General features: G+C 34.6%; 2 protein-coding genes across 2 annotated transcripts; one reads left to right on the plus strand and one right to left on the minus strand.

The window, feature by feature from the left end:
• Window positions 1-758: 758 nt before the first annotated feature.
• Window positions 759-8904, plus strand: LOC132197272 (microsomal triacylglycerol transfer protein). Its single transcript, XM_059620447.1, has 14 exons — window positions 759-972; window positions 1819-1842; window positions 2438-2649; window positions 4427-4783; window positions 4852-5017; window positions 5126-5271; window positions 5343-5503; window positions 5571-5731; window positions 5925-6262; window positions 6571-7011; window positions 7334-7540; window positions 7707-7861; window positions 7916-8083; window positions 8373-8904. Exons 1-14 carry the CDS (start codon window positions 927-929, stop codon window positions 8521-8523), a joined length of 2733 nt encoding a protein of 910 aa, XP_059476430.1. The 5' UTR covers window positions 759-926; the 3' UTR covers window positions 8524-8904.
• LOC132197321 (bone morphogenetic protein 10-like) lies at window positions 8763-12869 on the minus strand. Its single transcript, XM_059620550.1, has 5 exons — window positions 11404-12869; window positions 10307-10450; window positions 9877-10247; window positions 9207-9431; window positions 8763-9158 (listed from the first exon to the last, which is right to left on the minus strand). The coding sequence occupies exons 1-5, from the start codon at window positions 11552-11554 to the stop codon at window positions 8925-8927; spliced, it is 1125 nt and encodes a 374-aa protein (XP_059476533.1). The 5' UTR covers window positions 11555-12869; the 3' UTR covers window positions 8763-8924.
• Between the last annotated feature and the right edge of the window lie 1560 nt (window positions 12870-14429).

Raw genomic sequence — 14429 nt, forward strand, 5'->3', positions numbered from 1 at the left:
AAAGCGCCAATCCAGACGTGTTGCATTAATTCTCTAGCCGTGAAATGGCAATAGCAACGTTGATTTGGAATTGTTTTGTAAATTATGATCATAGTATTCATAGTATTCAAAGGAAAATTCTTCATCCCCTTCATATTTTGACGAGGTCGCTCAATCAAAAGGGCCATAATTGCAATTTGACCCTCTTACATTTTATTGCTGACTCTTTTATTTTCATAATATGAACCACAATACATCTCAATCATCAAAAAATAAATTGCACATTTTGATTCATATTAAATTATTAAATTAGTCATGTTATATTTATAATAATTCTGATAAAAATATGTGTAATATTTTGAGACATTATGCTCTTTAAAAGCTTGTCAAATTTTTATATTCCAGAAAATCTCTGAATTTTTAATTTTTACAATGGCACCCGATGACACCTTTCTAATACTAAACCAATATTTAAACAAATTTTTGTATCTATGTAACATAAATTTTCCACAAAAACGCACAAAAAGATATTTATTTGTGTATTTCTATTTTTATACCTTTCTTGTTTAAAAATGGTTGATAATTATTTGTTTTCTTTGACTGAAAGCGATCTAATACATTACATATTAGTCTAGACGAAAGATGATAAATTGAAAATTGCATTAACGAGAGAGATGAGAGCTGTCCTGCTCCCTCTCTCACTTTCAGATGATTAATTTGTTCACATGACGACAATGGAGCCACGAGAAGAGACCCAACGTCTTCTCGCGATATCCTCGCGTCTTGTTGTGCGCCGGACGAAGGAAACGAGCTTGAAACACAATCGACGCTCTCGATTTAATGCCTCGGTGACTTCGCAACCGCCTCCTTCTTCACCTCTCTTCCTTTTTGTCTGCAAATTCGCCGAGAGGCTAAAATTAGTTCTCAAAAGAAACTGAACCTTCAACATGACCGGACACTTTTCGATCTTACTTATTGCTTGCGCCACTCTTGGTGAGTAACAAACCCAACACTAACGTAAAATTATGTAAAAAAAAGTAATAAAAAATTATTTTCTTAAGATAATAATTTAATTTATTTGTATTTAAACTAAAGTTGAAATGTTTTTGCAAATCCTTCTCGGTCAAAAATTATAATTTAAAATGTCGCCAAAAGTTTGGTGATAAATGTGAAAATCAACAATGATAAATGCTTTATTAGCATCTCTTCTCTAGAAGGCTTAAAAAATCAAGCAATTCGAGAATAATTTTCTGACGTGTATAATCGCGGTTGAGATTTAGCTTGCGTGGGACAAAAATTATCTCATCTTCTGCTAGCTAGCCTTAATCTCTGACCTCTGTTATCGCTCCTGAACTTTATCCACAAATAAATGTTTTCAATCTGGAATTTTCAGTTTCCAAACTGCATATACAATTCTAAATAATTCTTTGTTTAGTTTGCATTGGATTGAACTTGATTGACGATAAATCTACTAATATAGCATGACTGATTGTATTGTATTATATTTGATTTATATATTTGTAATAACTGCTAAACATGCCAAAAGAGAAATTTTACGTTTAATTGTTTGAATTATTTCATACTTATTAGTTTAAATTATAAAATTAAGATTTGTAAATAAAATCTATTAAAAATTTTAATAGAAAAAAAACATTGCAACAAATAAATTATTTGTGAAGGATATGATCAAATTTGTATTTATTAATTTTTTAAATTTTACTTATTGTATTGTTAAAGATAACAAATGTTTTAGTTAAAAAATGCGTTTTTAATTTTTTTTTATAATTGTCATGCGAATAGTTTTCATAATTAATATTTTTTTTAATTTTCATGTTTCAGGCTCGCTCACGAGCTGTGCACCAAGTAAGTATAATTCATATAATATTATACACCATGTGGGGTAGTGAAAACAATTAGCACATTATAGATTGCCAAATGAAAAGTCTCTAATCCTCTAAATGCCTCTCTCATGTTGTGCAAAAAGCAGTTTGTAAAATAATATAAATCATTTGCAAAAAACACTTTCGCCCATACGTTCATGGGACCGGTTTTTTTCTTCCAAACAAACGCAGCTAGCTTCCGCTTTCCATAACTATCCTATATATATAGAAAAAAATCTTACTTCGGGATATGCAGTGGGTAACAAAAATTGACCCGTGAGGTCATCCGAAGTCGAGCACTTGCTCTGACGTGGCGCTCCGCCTCCCACAGAACAATTCAAATAAATTACCAACCAACGGGTTAGGGGACTTTATTCGAATCAAAAGGATCCACATCATACACACTGACTTAAGAGAATGATGTGGCGCGGCAGGAAAGGAGTCAAACTAACGGTCCGGTTACTTTCTTTCGCCGGTCGGCGCGCAGTCGAGCGCGTGTCGTTGGCCGCATCGGAGCTCAAAAATCAACTGCACCATGTTCGCCTGGGTCTTAACCACCCTTCTGTTGGTGTCCCCAGCCACGCCGGCCACCCCTTTCGGCCAGTTCGACCTCGGCACCAGCAGCACCTTTGACTTCTTGAGCACCGTATTGCTCGACGAGGCCAAAGACCCGACGCAGGTGGCCAACGAAGAGGCCAAGGACGTGGGCTTCCAGATCGCGGCCACCCTCCAAGTTGCCTCCCTTTGGCACAACCCCGCCGACCACAATGACAAACTTCTGCAATTGCAGGTTCGTTTTAAGCTAACAAATTTAATATTTATACAGATTTTTTACAATAATAGAGCCAGGTTTCTTAATTGATGTATTTAGGAAAATTTTTAAAAACGATAGTTGAAATTCAGGTGATTTTTTGGTTTCAACAAAATCGAGGGTTAATGAAATTTTAAAAAAAGTAATAAAAAGATAATTTAAATTTTATAATTGTGCAAAATCAGCTTTTCTTTGTATCATAGTGCTTACTTATTATTTTTACCCAAAATTGAAATATTTTTCAATAGAAATAGTCTTTCTAAATTTGATACATCAACCAAAGTTTATTTTAAGTTTGTTGTTGGAAAGCCATTAAACTATAAAGAAGACATTAATAAGCTAATATTAAGCTCAGCACTATCGACACTTTTATCACTTCTTTTGATAAGAACACAGTCTCTTGATTAGAAATAATAAGTACTAATAATAACAACGCAAGCTTTTGAACTTCATTGGTGGCATTCACCTTCAGAGTGTCATTATTTCGCAGCTGCCTTACTTACTTATTCAACTCGCGCATTTGCATTTATTCAACCACGCATTGAAGCAGTGTCATTCATTTTAACCACTTCCTCTACTGCTATTTTATTTTTGAGGTTTATTTTTTATATTACCTAATTCAAATAAATTCAACTTGCAACTCTGAACAATAGCTTATTTTCAATTGTCTAAAAAAATCATTTTAATTCAAAAAATTAAACTATTAACGGCAAAACCTTAAAGAAAAATATTATTTGAACGTTGAATGAAAAGAAAAAATTTTAATTATTTTTTTTTTAACTGTTTTGGTTTCAAAGAATTAAAAATTTTGCATATAAGGTATTCATTATTGGCATAGTCAAATCAAATATATTTATTCAATGGACAATAGAGTCATTTTCTGCAACTGTAATACACTAACAAAATGTAAACGAGAAAAATTATCAAATAATACTTATAAAAAAAATAAGTGAATGAAAACACACAAATATATACAAAATTCTCACTAGAAATTAATTTTAATATATCAGAAATATTCTGAAAACTGTTTTGCACGTCATGTTATTCCCTTAAATTAACTTCATGAGTTGATGCACTAACCCATTCCTACACATTATTTCTGGTTTTGCCTTAGTTAGTCGGGCGTCGCAGTTACCGTTAGGATTACACATACGCGTCTTTTGGTTACGCTACCTTCTTCTCTCTCACGCTTCAAATAACATACTCTCACGTGCCTTGGCCTATCAAACTCGCTTAAAATTTTTCACTCTCTCAACTAATTGTATAAGCACAACAAGGTGGCATTTTAGCTTGAACGGTGCCAAAAAAATAAGCGCTTTCTCTTTCGTTGAACTACCGCGTGTCAGGGAGATTATCTATTACAGAGGAATGTTGGGGCAGGGCGCCTCTTACTCAACAATCGTGGTACAAGAGGAACTTTTGTATACCTGCGGGTGCGAAGGTCCTCTCAAGGTTACTACTGGTGCTTGCAAACAAACTCAGGGAATACTGAAATTAAGATAGAAATCCAAGTAAGGAAATTTCATGATTAGCCTGGCTTGCTGATAAAATACCAGCGGAATTTTTATTTTATAAACAAAACATGCGTATTTTTCAATGAACACCTTTATTGGAGGGAAAAAGAATACGAAAATAAACTTGAAAATATTTTTTTCCGTGTTATTAATATTATTATTTTTGGTGCGGCTTCTTTACTTTAATTTATTAATTATTAGTTATCAGTGACTTTTATAGAATAATTTATATTACGTTTCAGTTAAAAAAACCATTTCTGCACATCAAATCTCGGAAGGCACCGTCACCTGACGGTTTCGTGACGCACACCTCCAACCTCGAGTCGCTGAAAAACAACCCTTTCTTGGTGCATTGGAACAATGGTGAAGTGAAACATCTGTACGTGACTGAAGATGAAACTCTTTCGCTGGTCAACTTAAAACGAGGCGTCGCCAGTCTCTTCCAATTCCGCACGTTCGACATGGAGGCAAAAGAAACGGACGTGTCAGGATTTTGCGACGTCAAATACGCGACCAACGACGGCTTGAAAATCGAAAAAATCAAGAGCAACTGCGTGGCTCACAAGGGAGTCGTTCCTTTCATGCTCCACCCGGACAAAGTAAAATATTTCTTACTTTTTTTTAAATGAATGGACAAAAATTAAATAAAAAAACTGGGTGAAAATAGGTGTTTGGTCTTCATGTCAATGGAAACAGGAAAACCAAATACGTCTTGAAAAACGACGGTTCTGCCGTTGAAAGCATCACGTCCTCAGACTACCACGAAATGTTTGTAATTGTCAGACAGGAGGCGGGAGGCGCCGTTTCGGCCTCACAGGAACTCAAATTAACTGGTAATAAATAAATAAAAATAAAAAAATCATAAATAATGTCCAGGATTGTTTTTAAATTAATTAATTTTCTATATAAATAAATAATAAACGTTTTGATTTGATTTTTAGATATTTCAAATTCGGCAAAACCAATCAAGGCAGACACACTGGACGACGCAGTCAAGCAGATTGGAACAAAAATTGGAGCTAAATTGGCCAAAAAAGAAATCCTGCTTGAACAAGAGCCACCTAATTGCCAAGATGATTGTCCCACGGTAGAAATTTAATTATATCTAATTTAATCTTAGGCCTAATTGAATTCATTGAATTTCATTAAAAAAAAAAGTTTGCAAAAGTCATCCGAGATAATAAGGAGAATCTCAAAACGTCCACTTTAGGATCGATCAAATCGGCCTCGTCCTTCATCAAAGCTGTGAAAATCGCAAGAAATTCCAAAAAGGCTGATTTGGTGAAAGTCTTGAACCACGCCAAATATATCGAGCTACTGTAAGTTTTTTTTTATAAAAATGATGAATCATTATAATAATATACTTTGTTTTAAAATAATTTTTAGGCCACAGCTCATTGACATAATTGCTGCGGCGCAAACCGTTGAGGCGCACAATGCTGCTGTTGAGGTGCTCGACTTTGGTTCAGACGGCGCCATTGACCTTCCTGAACGTTACCTCTGGTCCCTTTCATTTGGTTCCCAGCCCATTGAGTCCGTCATTAGAGGTAAAAAGATGAAATATACATTATTACAATGGCAAAAAAATTTTCAAACAATAAAATAGTAAAACTTTAATTTCCCATATTATGAAGTCTTTCAGAGAAAAATTCCATCACTCATTGTCAATTACATTATTTATTTTTTATAAAAAATTTTATCAAGGATTTTTTAGTTAGTTTTTTTCTTTCAAATTTACAGATTTGTTGGGTCGCACGCAGCAAAACGTTCCCAGTCAGAAGCTGAGCGAGACGTTGTCCCTGACCGTGACTGGCATGACCAGCAAGTGGCTCAAGTTGCCCGGCAATGCAAAGAAGGCGCTTAAGGATGACGTGCGTAACTGGTTGCTGAAGAAATTGCGGGCCTGCGACGAGTCGGACGAGGAGTGCAAGTTGACCAATATCAGGGCGCTGAAGAACCTGGCTCTGCCCGAAACCATTCCGACCCTGATCGACCTGGTGAAGACCGGCACCAAGAAAATCTGTGTGGAAAGCATGAAGGCCATTTATGGAATGCCAAAATCAGCGTGGGACATAAAGGTAGAATTGAAAATTTTGTTTGCAAAAATTGCATAATGTGCAAATAACAAGTATATAAAAATTGAACCAAAAGAAATACTCTTAAATTGCATAAGGAAGCTATTATAATTATAAATAATTTTATTACTATAATACAATTTAGCATATATAAATAATTTGAAAAAAAAATAAGAATTAAATATATAAAAAAAAATTATAAATAAAGTTATAATTTAATTATATTAGACGTTTGAATAAAAAAAATGTTTTTTTTTTTAATATTTAATTAAAAACATTTATTTTAATAAAAACTTTATTTAAATTTTTAGGTAAGAGATTTATGTCTCAGGGTGTACCTTCAGCTAGGTCGCAGGTACGACTCGAGTGCTCGTACGCTGGCCATCGACCTCCTGTTCGAGGCAGGAGTGTCCAAGGAGGAGTTGCAGGAAATGATCCGTGCGATGAAGCACTTTATCACCAGGGAGTGTCAGGAGGTCGGTCAGTACCTTTTGCAAAGGTTGCGCCAGGTGGCCGAAAAACAGAAGAATCTGGTCGCGATGTTCAAAACGGTGCTACTCGAGGAGGAACTGAACAATTACCACGTGCTTGGCCAGCGAGGAATGGCCACCGCCTTCACCAGGGACTTCCTCAACACCCCTAGCAGCAATGGAAGTCTCGTTTCCACCCTCGAACTGGCGGGTGGAATCCTGAAACGCAGCGTCCTCGACGTGGTCATTGAAGGCGGAGATGAGTCAACTGCGATTTTCACGGTGAATGAATTTTCTTTTATTTAAAAAAAAAAATTATTAAAATATAAATTAATTTAAAATAACAAATAAAGTGTTAATAAAAACAAAAAACTTAGTCGCTGTAACGGATAGAATCTTTTGATCTCTTTCAGTTTTAACAAAATCTTTGCTATTGGTGTTGCCTTTTTTTCCAAAGATTCAATTTTTTCCTTCACACGCCTTCACAAAACGATTTTTTTCTTTAATTTAAAAGTTTGATTATAGTTGGACAAAACAACAACAATAATATAATAAAAATGCATTTCAAAATTTTAATTTTCTTAATTACTTTTGTTTTTTCTAGATGGGAATGTTCGCTGGTGGTTTGAGCAGTTTTGTTACGACGGACGACGCAGCGGCGCCTCCAGAAGAGGAGGAAAGTGCCAACGCGGGAATGGAATTGACAGTCATGGGAATCCAAGTGCGTCCTTTTGTGTTTTTCGAAGGCCAGGGCGAATTGATGGGACACGTTTGGTCAGGCACTGGCTCTGAGAGAACGCCCGCTTTCCAGGTATATATCAATCTATATATAATTGAATGTATGAATAAAATTTAATCCCTGATTTTGAAAATATATAACAAACAAAATAATACAAAGATAATTCAATAAAAAAGCCTTTTAAGTACAATTTTTTATAATTTTTTAGTACGTGTTATTAACTGTATTTAAATTTAAGGCTTTGATGCTTCTCCACGACCACTTTGAACTGATCAATCTGCAAAACGGTCTTGTTGCTGAGTTGTCCATGACAGGAGGCATGTCTTTTGACCTCGCGGGTGAAGTGCAGCTCAGCTTGTGGAACAGAAATGCCCACTCGGTTGTGGAGAAGAAGTAAAAAAACAAGTCAACGTTGTATCACAAAAACTAAATTTGATGTTTTTCCAGTGCTGGAGTTGTTATGCAAGGAATAATCACGGTCGACACCTCTTTTGTAAAGAGCATGGTCGACTTTAATATTGCGATGGAGCCAAAGTTGAATTTGGTTTCGGACGTCAACTTCTATAACAAAGTGGCTCTTTGCCTGCAACTTAGTCAACCAGATTCGACAGTCAAGTAAGAACTATTATATTATTTTTAAGTAAATTTACAATTAATGAAATTCAGGCTTCATTTTAACTAAATTGAAAGTTATTTTCTGCAAAGAATAACAGTTTCTTGAATGAATAAAATAAAAATATTAGAGCTCTGGAAAAAAAATATGAAGTTCCATTATTGCCAGAATGAATGGGTTGCGAAAAAAAGTAAAAAAATCAACATTACCATGCTCACCAGTCTATAACAATAAGAAAAATATTTGATTTTTCCAATTCGCTATTTCTATTGAATTTTAAATATATTTTAGGCACAATATTCACAAGGTGGAAAGAATACCAGGCAGCAAACACAAGCTGCGCAAGTCCAAGTACAAGACGTTCCAAGTGCCAGGAAAAACCTACGCTCTCAATCAGAAGAACAATGAAATGTGCAACTCTCTCTTCAGCGACGCGCAATGACAGAAATAATTTTTCTAGGAAATACAAAATTAAGACTGCATTTAGCAGAAAGAGTGTTGTGTGGCTGAGTTTTGTACATTTTGTTACACACGTTGTCCTTATTCCTGTTGCCAGTTTCCGTAGCTTTGCTTGTTAAAATATTTTTTTTTTATTGTGTAAAACGCTCAAGAGTTTTTATAAGAAGGAGGCTGTGAAATTCAAGAAAAGAAAAGCATCATTCCACTGTACGTTGTGGATTTTTTTATTACCATTTGCCACGCAAAATATTTTTTTTATATACATTTATATTTCAATCAACTGACTAGATTTTTGGATAGCGCTATTACTTTATAAATGTTCCGATTTTTTTTTTTTAAATAAAACGTATAATTATACGCTTGACCGGATATTGAATTATTTTCTCAGCGACACCCACACTCGACGACCACCATGTCTTCGTAACTGAGGCGATAGGTGATGACCGAGTTTTCGTCAAGGTACACCATGGAAATCGGTTTCAATTTTGTGGGCACGCAGCACGGTTTCTGCGCCTTGCGTGGGTTGCTCGAGTGCACCAAAGTTTGGATGATCGAGTGTTTGGTCGGCGTCAGATGCTTGCTGAGGGGGTACACGCATTTCCCAACACATTGGAACGCCTGCAATTTATTTTTAAATAAAAATTTTCAAGATGAACTTCAATCAACCTCATAACCGGCCGGGGCGAGGACCCACGAGTCGTATTGGATTTCGGAAAAGTCGACGTAAAGAGATTTTAGCCGGCATAAGTTTTTGAGTGGCTTTCTGGTGTAGGTGCTGCTTTTGGGATCCGGGGTGCTTGTGGTTGAGGTTGTGTGAAGGGCAGAAGCCGCCCTGACGCCAATATCCTCGTCCCAAATGTTGTTCGTTTCCTCTTCATAATCCTCTGGCTCCTTTTGGAATTTCATGGAAATTGTGAAAGATAATTATCAACTTTGAATTTTTGATTAATTACATTTTATTATTTAACCTGAATGAAATAAATTATAAAAATGACTAATTTACATGTAAACCCAAATTATGGAAATGACAAAAATTATAAAATATTTTGCTTTCAAAAAATTTCATTTCGCAATGTAACATGTCAATCGCAAATTTAATTGAATAGTATCAGAAACTTTAAAGAAAACACGAAATATACATTTTAATGGAAAATATAAGTACAAAAAGTTATTTTATTAAATAAAAGTAAATAATGAAATTGTTGTAATGACAATAAAATTTAAAAATTATCTCTATATTTATTACATCGGGTGTCCAGTTTATATGAAAAATTTAATTATTTAGTGTTTTTAGTTAAAATAATTTTCATTTTGGTAATCAATTAGATTGAAATACCCGTAAGAAGTCCATCATTGGGACGCTTCTTTTGGTCAGGTTGTGTCCGGCAGTCACAAGTTCAGGTCTGGTCAGACTGTTTTCCAGATTATACATTAGCAAGACGAAGGGCTCTTGTCGCTGCCCGTGGTCCAGATTGAATTCGAGGTCGCCGCCACCACCCACGTTTGTGTACGGATTCAACACGTGTAGGTGCACGTGCAGCTCGTCGCCCCCCAGTTGGCTCCACACCTTGAAACTCTGGCTCAGGTTGACCGACAGCCACGTGTTCCTCTTCAGGTACACCTGCGTCAGGGTGGTCGGGTGCGCCTCCACGTTCACCGAATTCTCGTCTGGTGAGCGCAGCGTCACTTGCAAAAGTCGCTCGATTCCTTATATATTTCAAAATAATTGAAAAATTTTCTCAATAAAATGCTTTTCATGAAGGTACCATACAAACTTTTGCGTCTATTGTGAACGTTGGCGTAGATTTTCAACTGTACTTCAAAGAGAATTTCTCCAGCGAGTGAACTCGGGATTTTGAATTGAAGACTTTGGATTTCTTTTCGTTCCGTTTTTTCACTCTGGACCGTCACTGAAACGCCAAAAAAAGTTGTCAAGTAGCATGCTGTGCTTAAAAGCTGTGCTGGTTGCATACAATGATACTTGTGGGCGATTTTTCTCAAGCGAAATTAAAAAAATATTAATGTAGCATTTAAAGCTTAAGTTAAGTTCACATTTAATATAAAAAAGAAACTAATATAAAAAATAGGTTACAAAAAATTAATCTTCTTTAGTAATTTATTAGTTTTTTATTTAAAAAAATAAGGGATTTTCAATTTATTTTAGATAGAAAAGACCTATAAAAAATATTCTATTTTAATCTAGTATTTTTAGCTCAGTTTTAGGAATAACCGCATGCAGTTAATCAGGAGAAAATGGTGAAAAAAAACCTGGTTCCATAAATATCACGACAAGTGATTAAATTAAGTTTGAATGAAAATCCTAATATTTGTATTTTTTTTTTTTTTTTTTTTAGGGTCAGGCCAAGACAAAGTCTTGTCGGCCTGTGCCCTTTATTGGTGGTACAGAAGGCACCACCCAATTAATTTTTTTTATTTTTATTTTTGGGTTGCAAATAATTGTATTGGCTCAACAGACACAAATAATCTGATATCAAAAGAGTACAAGGGGAAGTTCTAGTATTAAAATCTAATTTTAATCGAAGTGAATTAGACTGATTCATTATTCAAATTATTATTTTTTTAAATTATTTACGGCAAATATTGAATTACAACTGAAAAGTTTAAGATGAATGTGTTTAATTTTGTCCTTTCTATTTTAGTTTTCAGCTTTTTGCACGCCTTTGACTGACATAAAAAAATAATATTGAATAATGAAAGTAAACACAATATTTTTTTTTTTTTTTTTTTTTTTTTGTAAATAATTTCCTTTTAATAAAAAGATATCGTGCGTTATCCAAGTGAATCTAAAAATTCTCTATTTCAAAATATTTTTTTATGGATTTTTAAACGAAAAAAGTCATACCGATTTTTAAAGGAGACAAACTGCGGACTACATCTGCCACGGGCCGGTCCGTTTGCAGCAGATCCAACATGAAGCTGGGCACCATCGGCTTGTTTTGCGCGTAGGATGCGCCCAGAAGGAAAAACCAAAAGGTAAAAAAGCACCTCCGCATTTTCCCGGCAGCAACGAGCAGAGAAGAAAGGCGCGGTTTTCTCTCTCATGCGTGGTGCGTTTGGAAACACAGAAGCAGTGGCGAGTGACCACTTGAAAGTGCTGACTAAATTTAACAGTAATCATCTTATCGCGGCAGCCCCTAAATACACGTAGTAAGTTGTTCTAATGGATCGCGTGTGCATCCACGGCTGCGATTGGAGTTCAAAGCGGAAACAACTACCAATTAATTCATACTAGTGAGATTTACCAGAGCTCTGCCTGAAAATTTGTGAACATTCTCTAAATAAAATTGATAATACATGTTGCTGAAATTGAAATAAAATTAAGTGCTTTTATTTATTTATCAACGTTTGAAGCATAATATAATATCAATTCCACCCATTATAATGTAAAAATTTCAGAGATAAAATTTTGTAGGATCTTCTCTGCAGCATTTTTAATAGAATAAACTTAATTAAATCTTAAAATCCACTTTCTATTAATTTTTTCCAGCCAATTGATGAGTAGACCACATGGCGCTTCTTTATCATTGTTAAAAATATTGATAGTGATTTTTTTAATGGAAAATCTGATCTGAAGAGAATTAAGCCTTTCTATTTGTTTAAAAAAATTAACAAAACTTTTTACAAGAAAGAAAAATGAGAAAAATTATTTTTCTATTTTTTGATTTTAAGATTTGATTCTTTAAAAGAACAATTAAATTTTTATTCAATTTAATTTTATAATAAAATTTATCAAAAAGATTGTCCTCACCAGTCTGGTCATGGTAATAAAATCCAGTCAAGGTTGTATTGCAAAAATCTTTTACAACTAAATTAAATTTAGATTTAATGGGCTTTTAGACCACCGAGAAAAATAACCGCCGCATCTTTTAAAGGCTCGTAAACCTCAAGAATCAAGTCTTCGTATATCCGAATGCCTGCACGTACCGCGCTTGCCGCAATTTTTTTAATTAGTTGGCAAAACATATTTGTTGCAAATCCTTTTGTCACAATATCTCAGACCAATTTGTTTTGCTTTTCAGAGCATCCTCCTGGTGATGAAAAATATATTGTGTCACGCCCCATGAGTGGAAACATGCCAAAGAAAATAAATAAGCACAGGAGAAGGAAGTCGCCTTGCAGTCTGTGGTGATTTTACGCGATAGTCCGGAATTTGTTTTTATCACAAAGTAGGCTATTTTTAGACGGCAAATCTATTATCGGATGTTGGTCTTTCCCAAACTGAACTTTTATCGCTTCAAATAGGAAAATTAACGTAAAAGTATGAAACTTGGGCGAATAAAAAATAACTTAATTATTTTGTAAAGTTGTCATAAAAGATCAACTTATATCTTCCATACACAAGGTTTTTTTAAGGGAAAATATGTCAAAAAATATGTCAATATATATAAAATAATAAAATTTAATAATAAAAAATTGCAAGAAATAATAAAATAATTTAACAGTTCATTACATAAATTACTCATAAAAATTATTATAAAATAAGAACTATAAATATTATTTTAATAGCCTACAATCTAATCTTTGGCTCTTATTGCAAGTTGAGCAAGGGCACCACCACTTCGCAGGTAGGGGCGCAATGAGGGTTGAGGAAGCGGGGATGGCGCGCCCTCATGAATGAATATCAGTATCCGTCAGTTCAGTATTCAAGTGCGCAGGTATAGTACGTGCAGGCAAAATCATTTGAAATTCTTCTGCACTCACAAAAAGAAAGCATATATTAAAATTATATTTTATATTAGCAAGGATTAAATTTTACGTCTCAAGTCTGAAAAGTACACAGGAAACTCCTTTGACAATAAGAATGTACGAATTATTTTCATCTCTAATGGGATTCTCGCATTAAGGGTGGGGCTTACGGAAAGTTACGGTCAATCAATAAGTTTTCCGACAGTGACACACGTTTTTCTTGTGAGCTTGTGGCAGTCTTGGGTGGAGCAACTTCCTCTTCGTGGAGAGCAGAGGCGTGATGAGAACAAAGAAGTCCTTTTTAATTAAAAAATTGAAACGTGCGACGCTTATTAATCAAAAAGAGCAGAAATTCCAAAGCGTTTCTTCCTGTTTGCAACTTTAAAAGTAAACATTCACCAGAGCACACCTGCCTATGATTGAAAGAAACAAACTGAGAAAATTAAAAAAAAAAAAAAAAAAAAAAAAATGTGTTTAAATTTTATTATTCATGATTTTATTGCAGCTGTGCATTGGGCTTATATTTGAATAAAATACTAAAGGCTTAAAATAAAGAGCTGGAAGAACAGGTCATGAAGTAAAGGTGAAGATCATTTTCATTTATTTACGTCACAAATGCAGTTCTGTTCTTTGCAATAATTATGACTTGCTGGCTAAGCAAGCTTCAAGCGCATAAAGGGCTCTTTAAAGTGTAATTTTTGATAAACGATCTGAATTGAGAATAAATAAATTGAAAATAAAAGAATACTTGAATATAATCTCTGCTCTTCTTTTTAGACTTTGAGGAAAATGAATTAGTTTTTCAATGTTTCTGATTATTAATATTCGAGTTAAACCTCTTAATTCCTAGCGATTTAGAATAATTCCAAGGAGACTTTTCAGACTCATTTGGAAGCTAAAATTCTAAAACGGATCGTTATATTTAAAATTTTAAAATTAATGAAATAAAATTTATCAGTTTACCGTAAATGCAATCTCTGCCTACAATTTAACGAGATAAATCATACACAGGGAAAAATTCTATGAATTTAGTCACACCCATACCACGCGCGGTGCACCGGAAGTGCGGAAAACCAGCGCAGGCTGCGTGTGTGTATGTTAGTTTGGTCGGTTGTCTGCAACAGAGCGCGCGATTGCACGTGTCTATTTCGGTCCTCCTCAGTCGGTTCAAACGTGTCCCGC

Source organism: Neocloeon triangulifer, unplaced genomic scaffold (genome assembly GCF_031216515.1).
Source record: "Neocloeon triangulifer isolate White Clay Creek 2 clone unplaced genomic scaffold, ASM3121651v1 ptg000001l, whole genome shotgun sequence".
Taxonomy (NCBI): Eukaryota; Metazoa; Arthropoda; class Insecta; order Ephemeroptera; family Baetidae; genus Neocloeon; species Neocloeon triangulifer.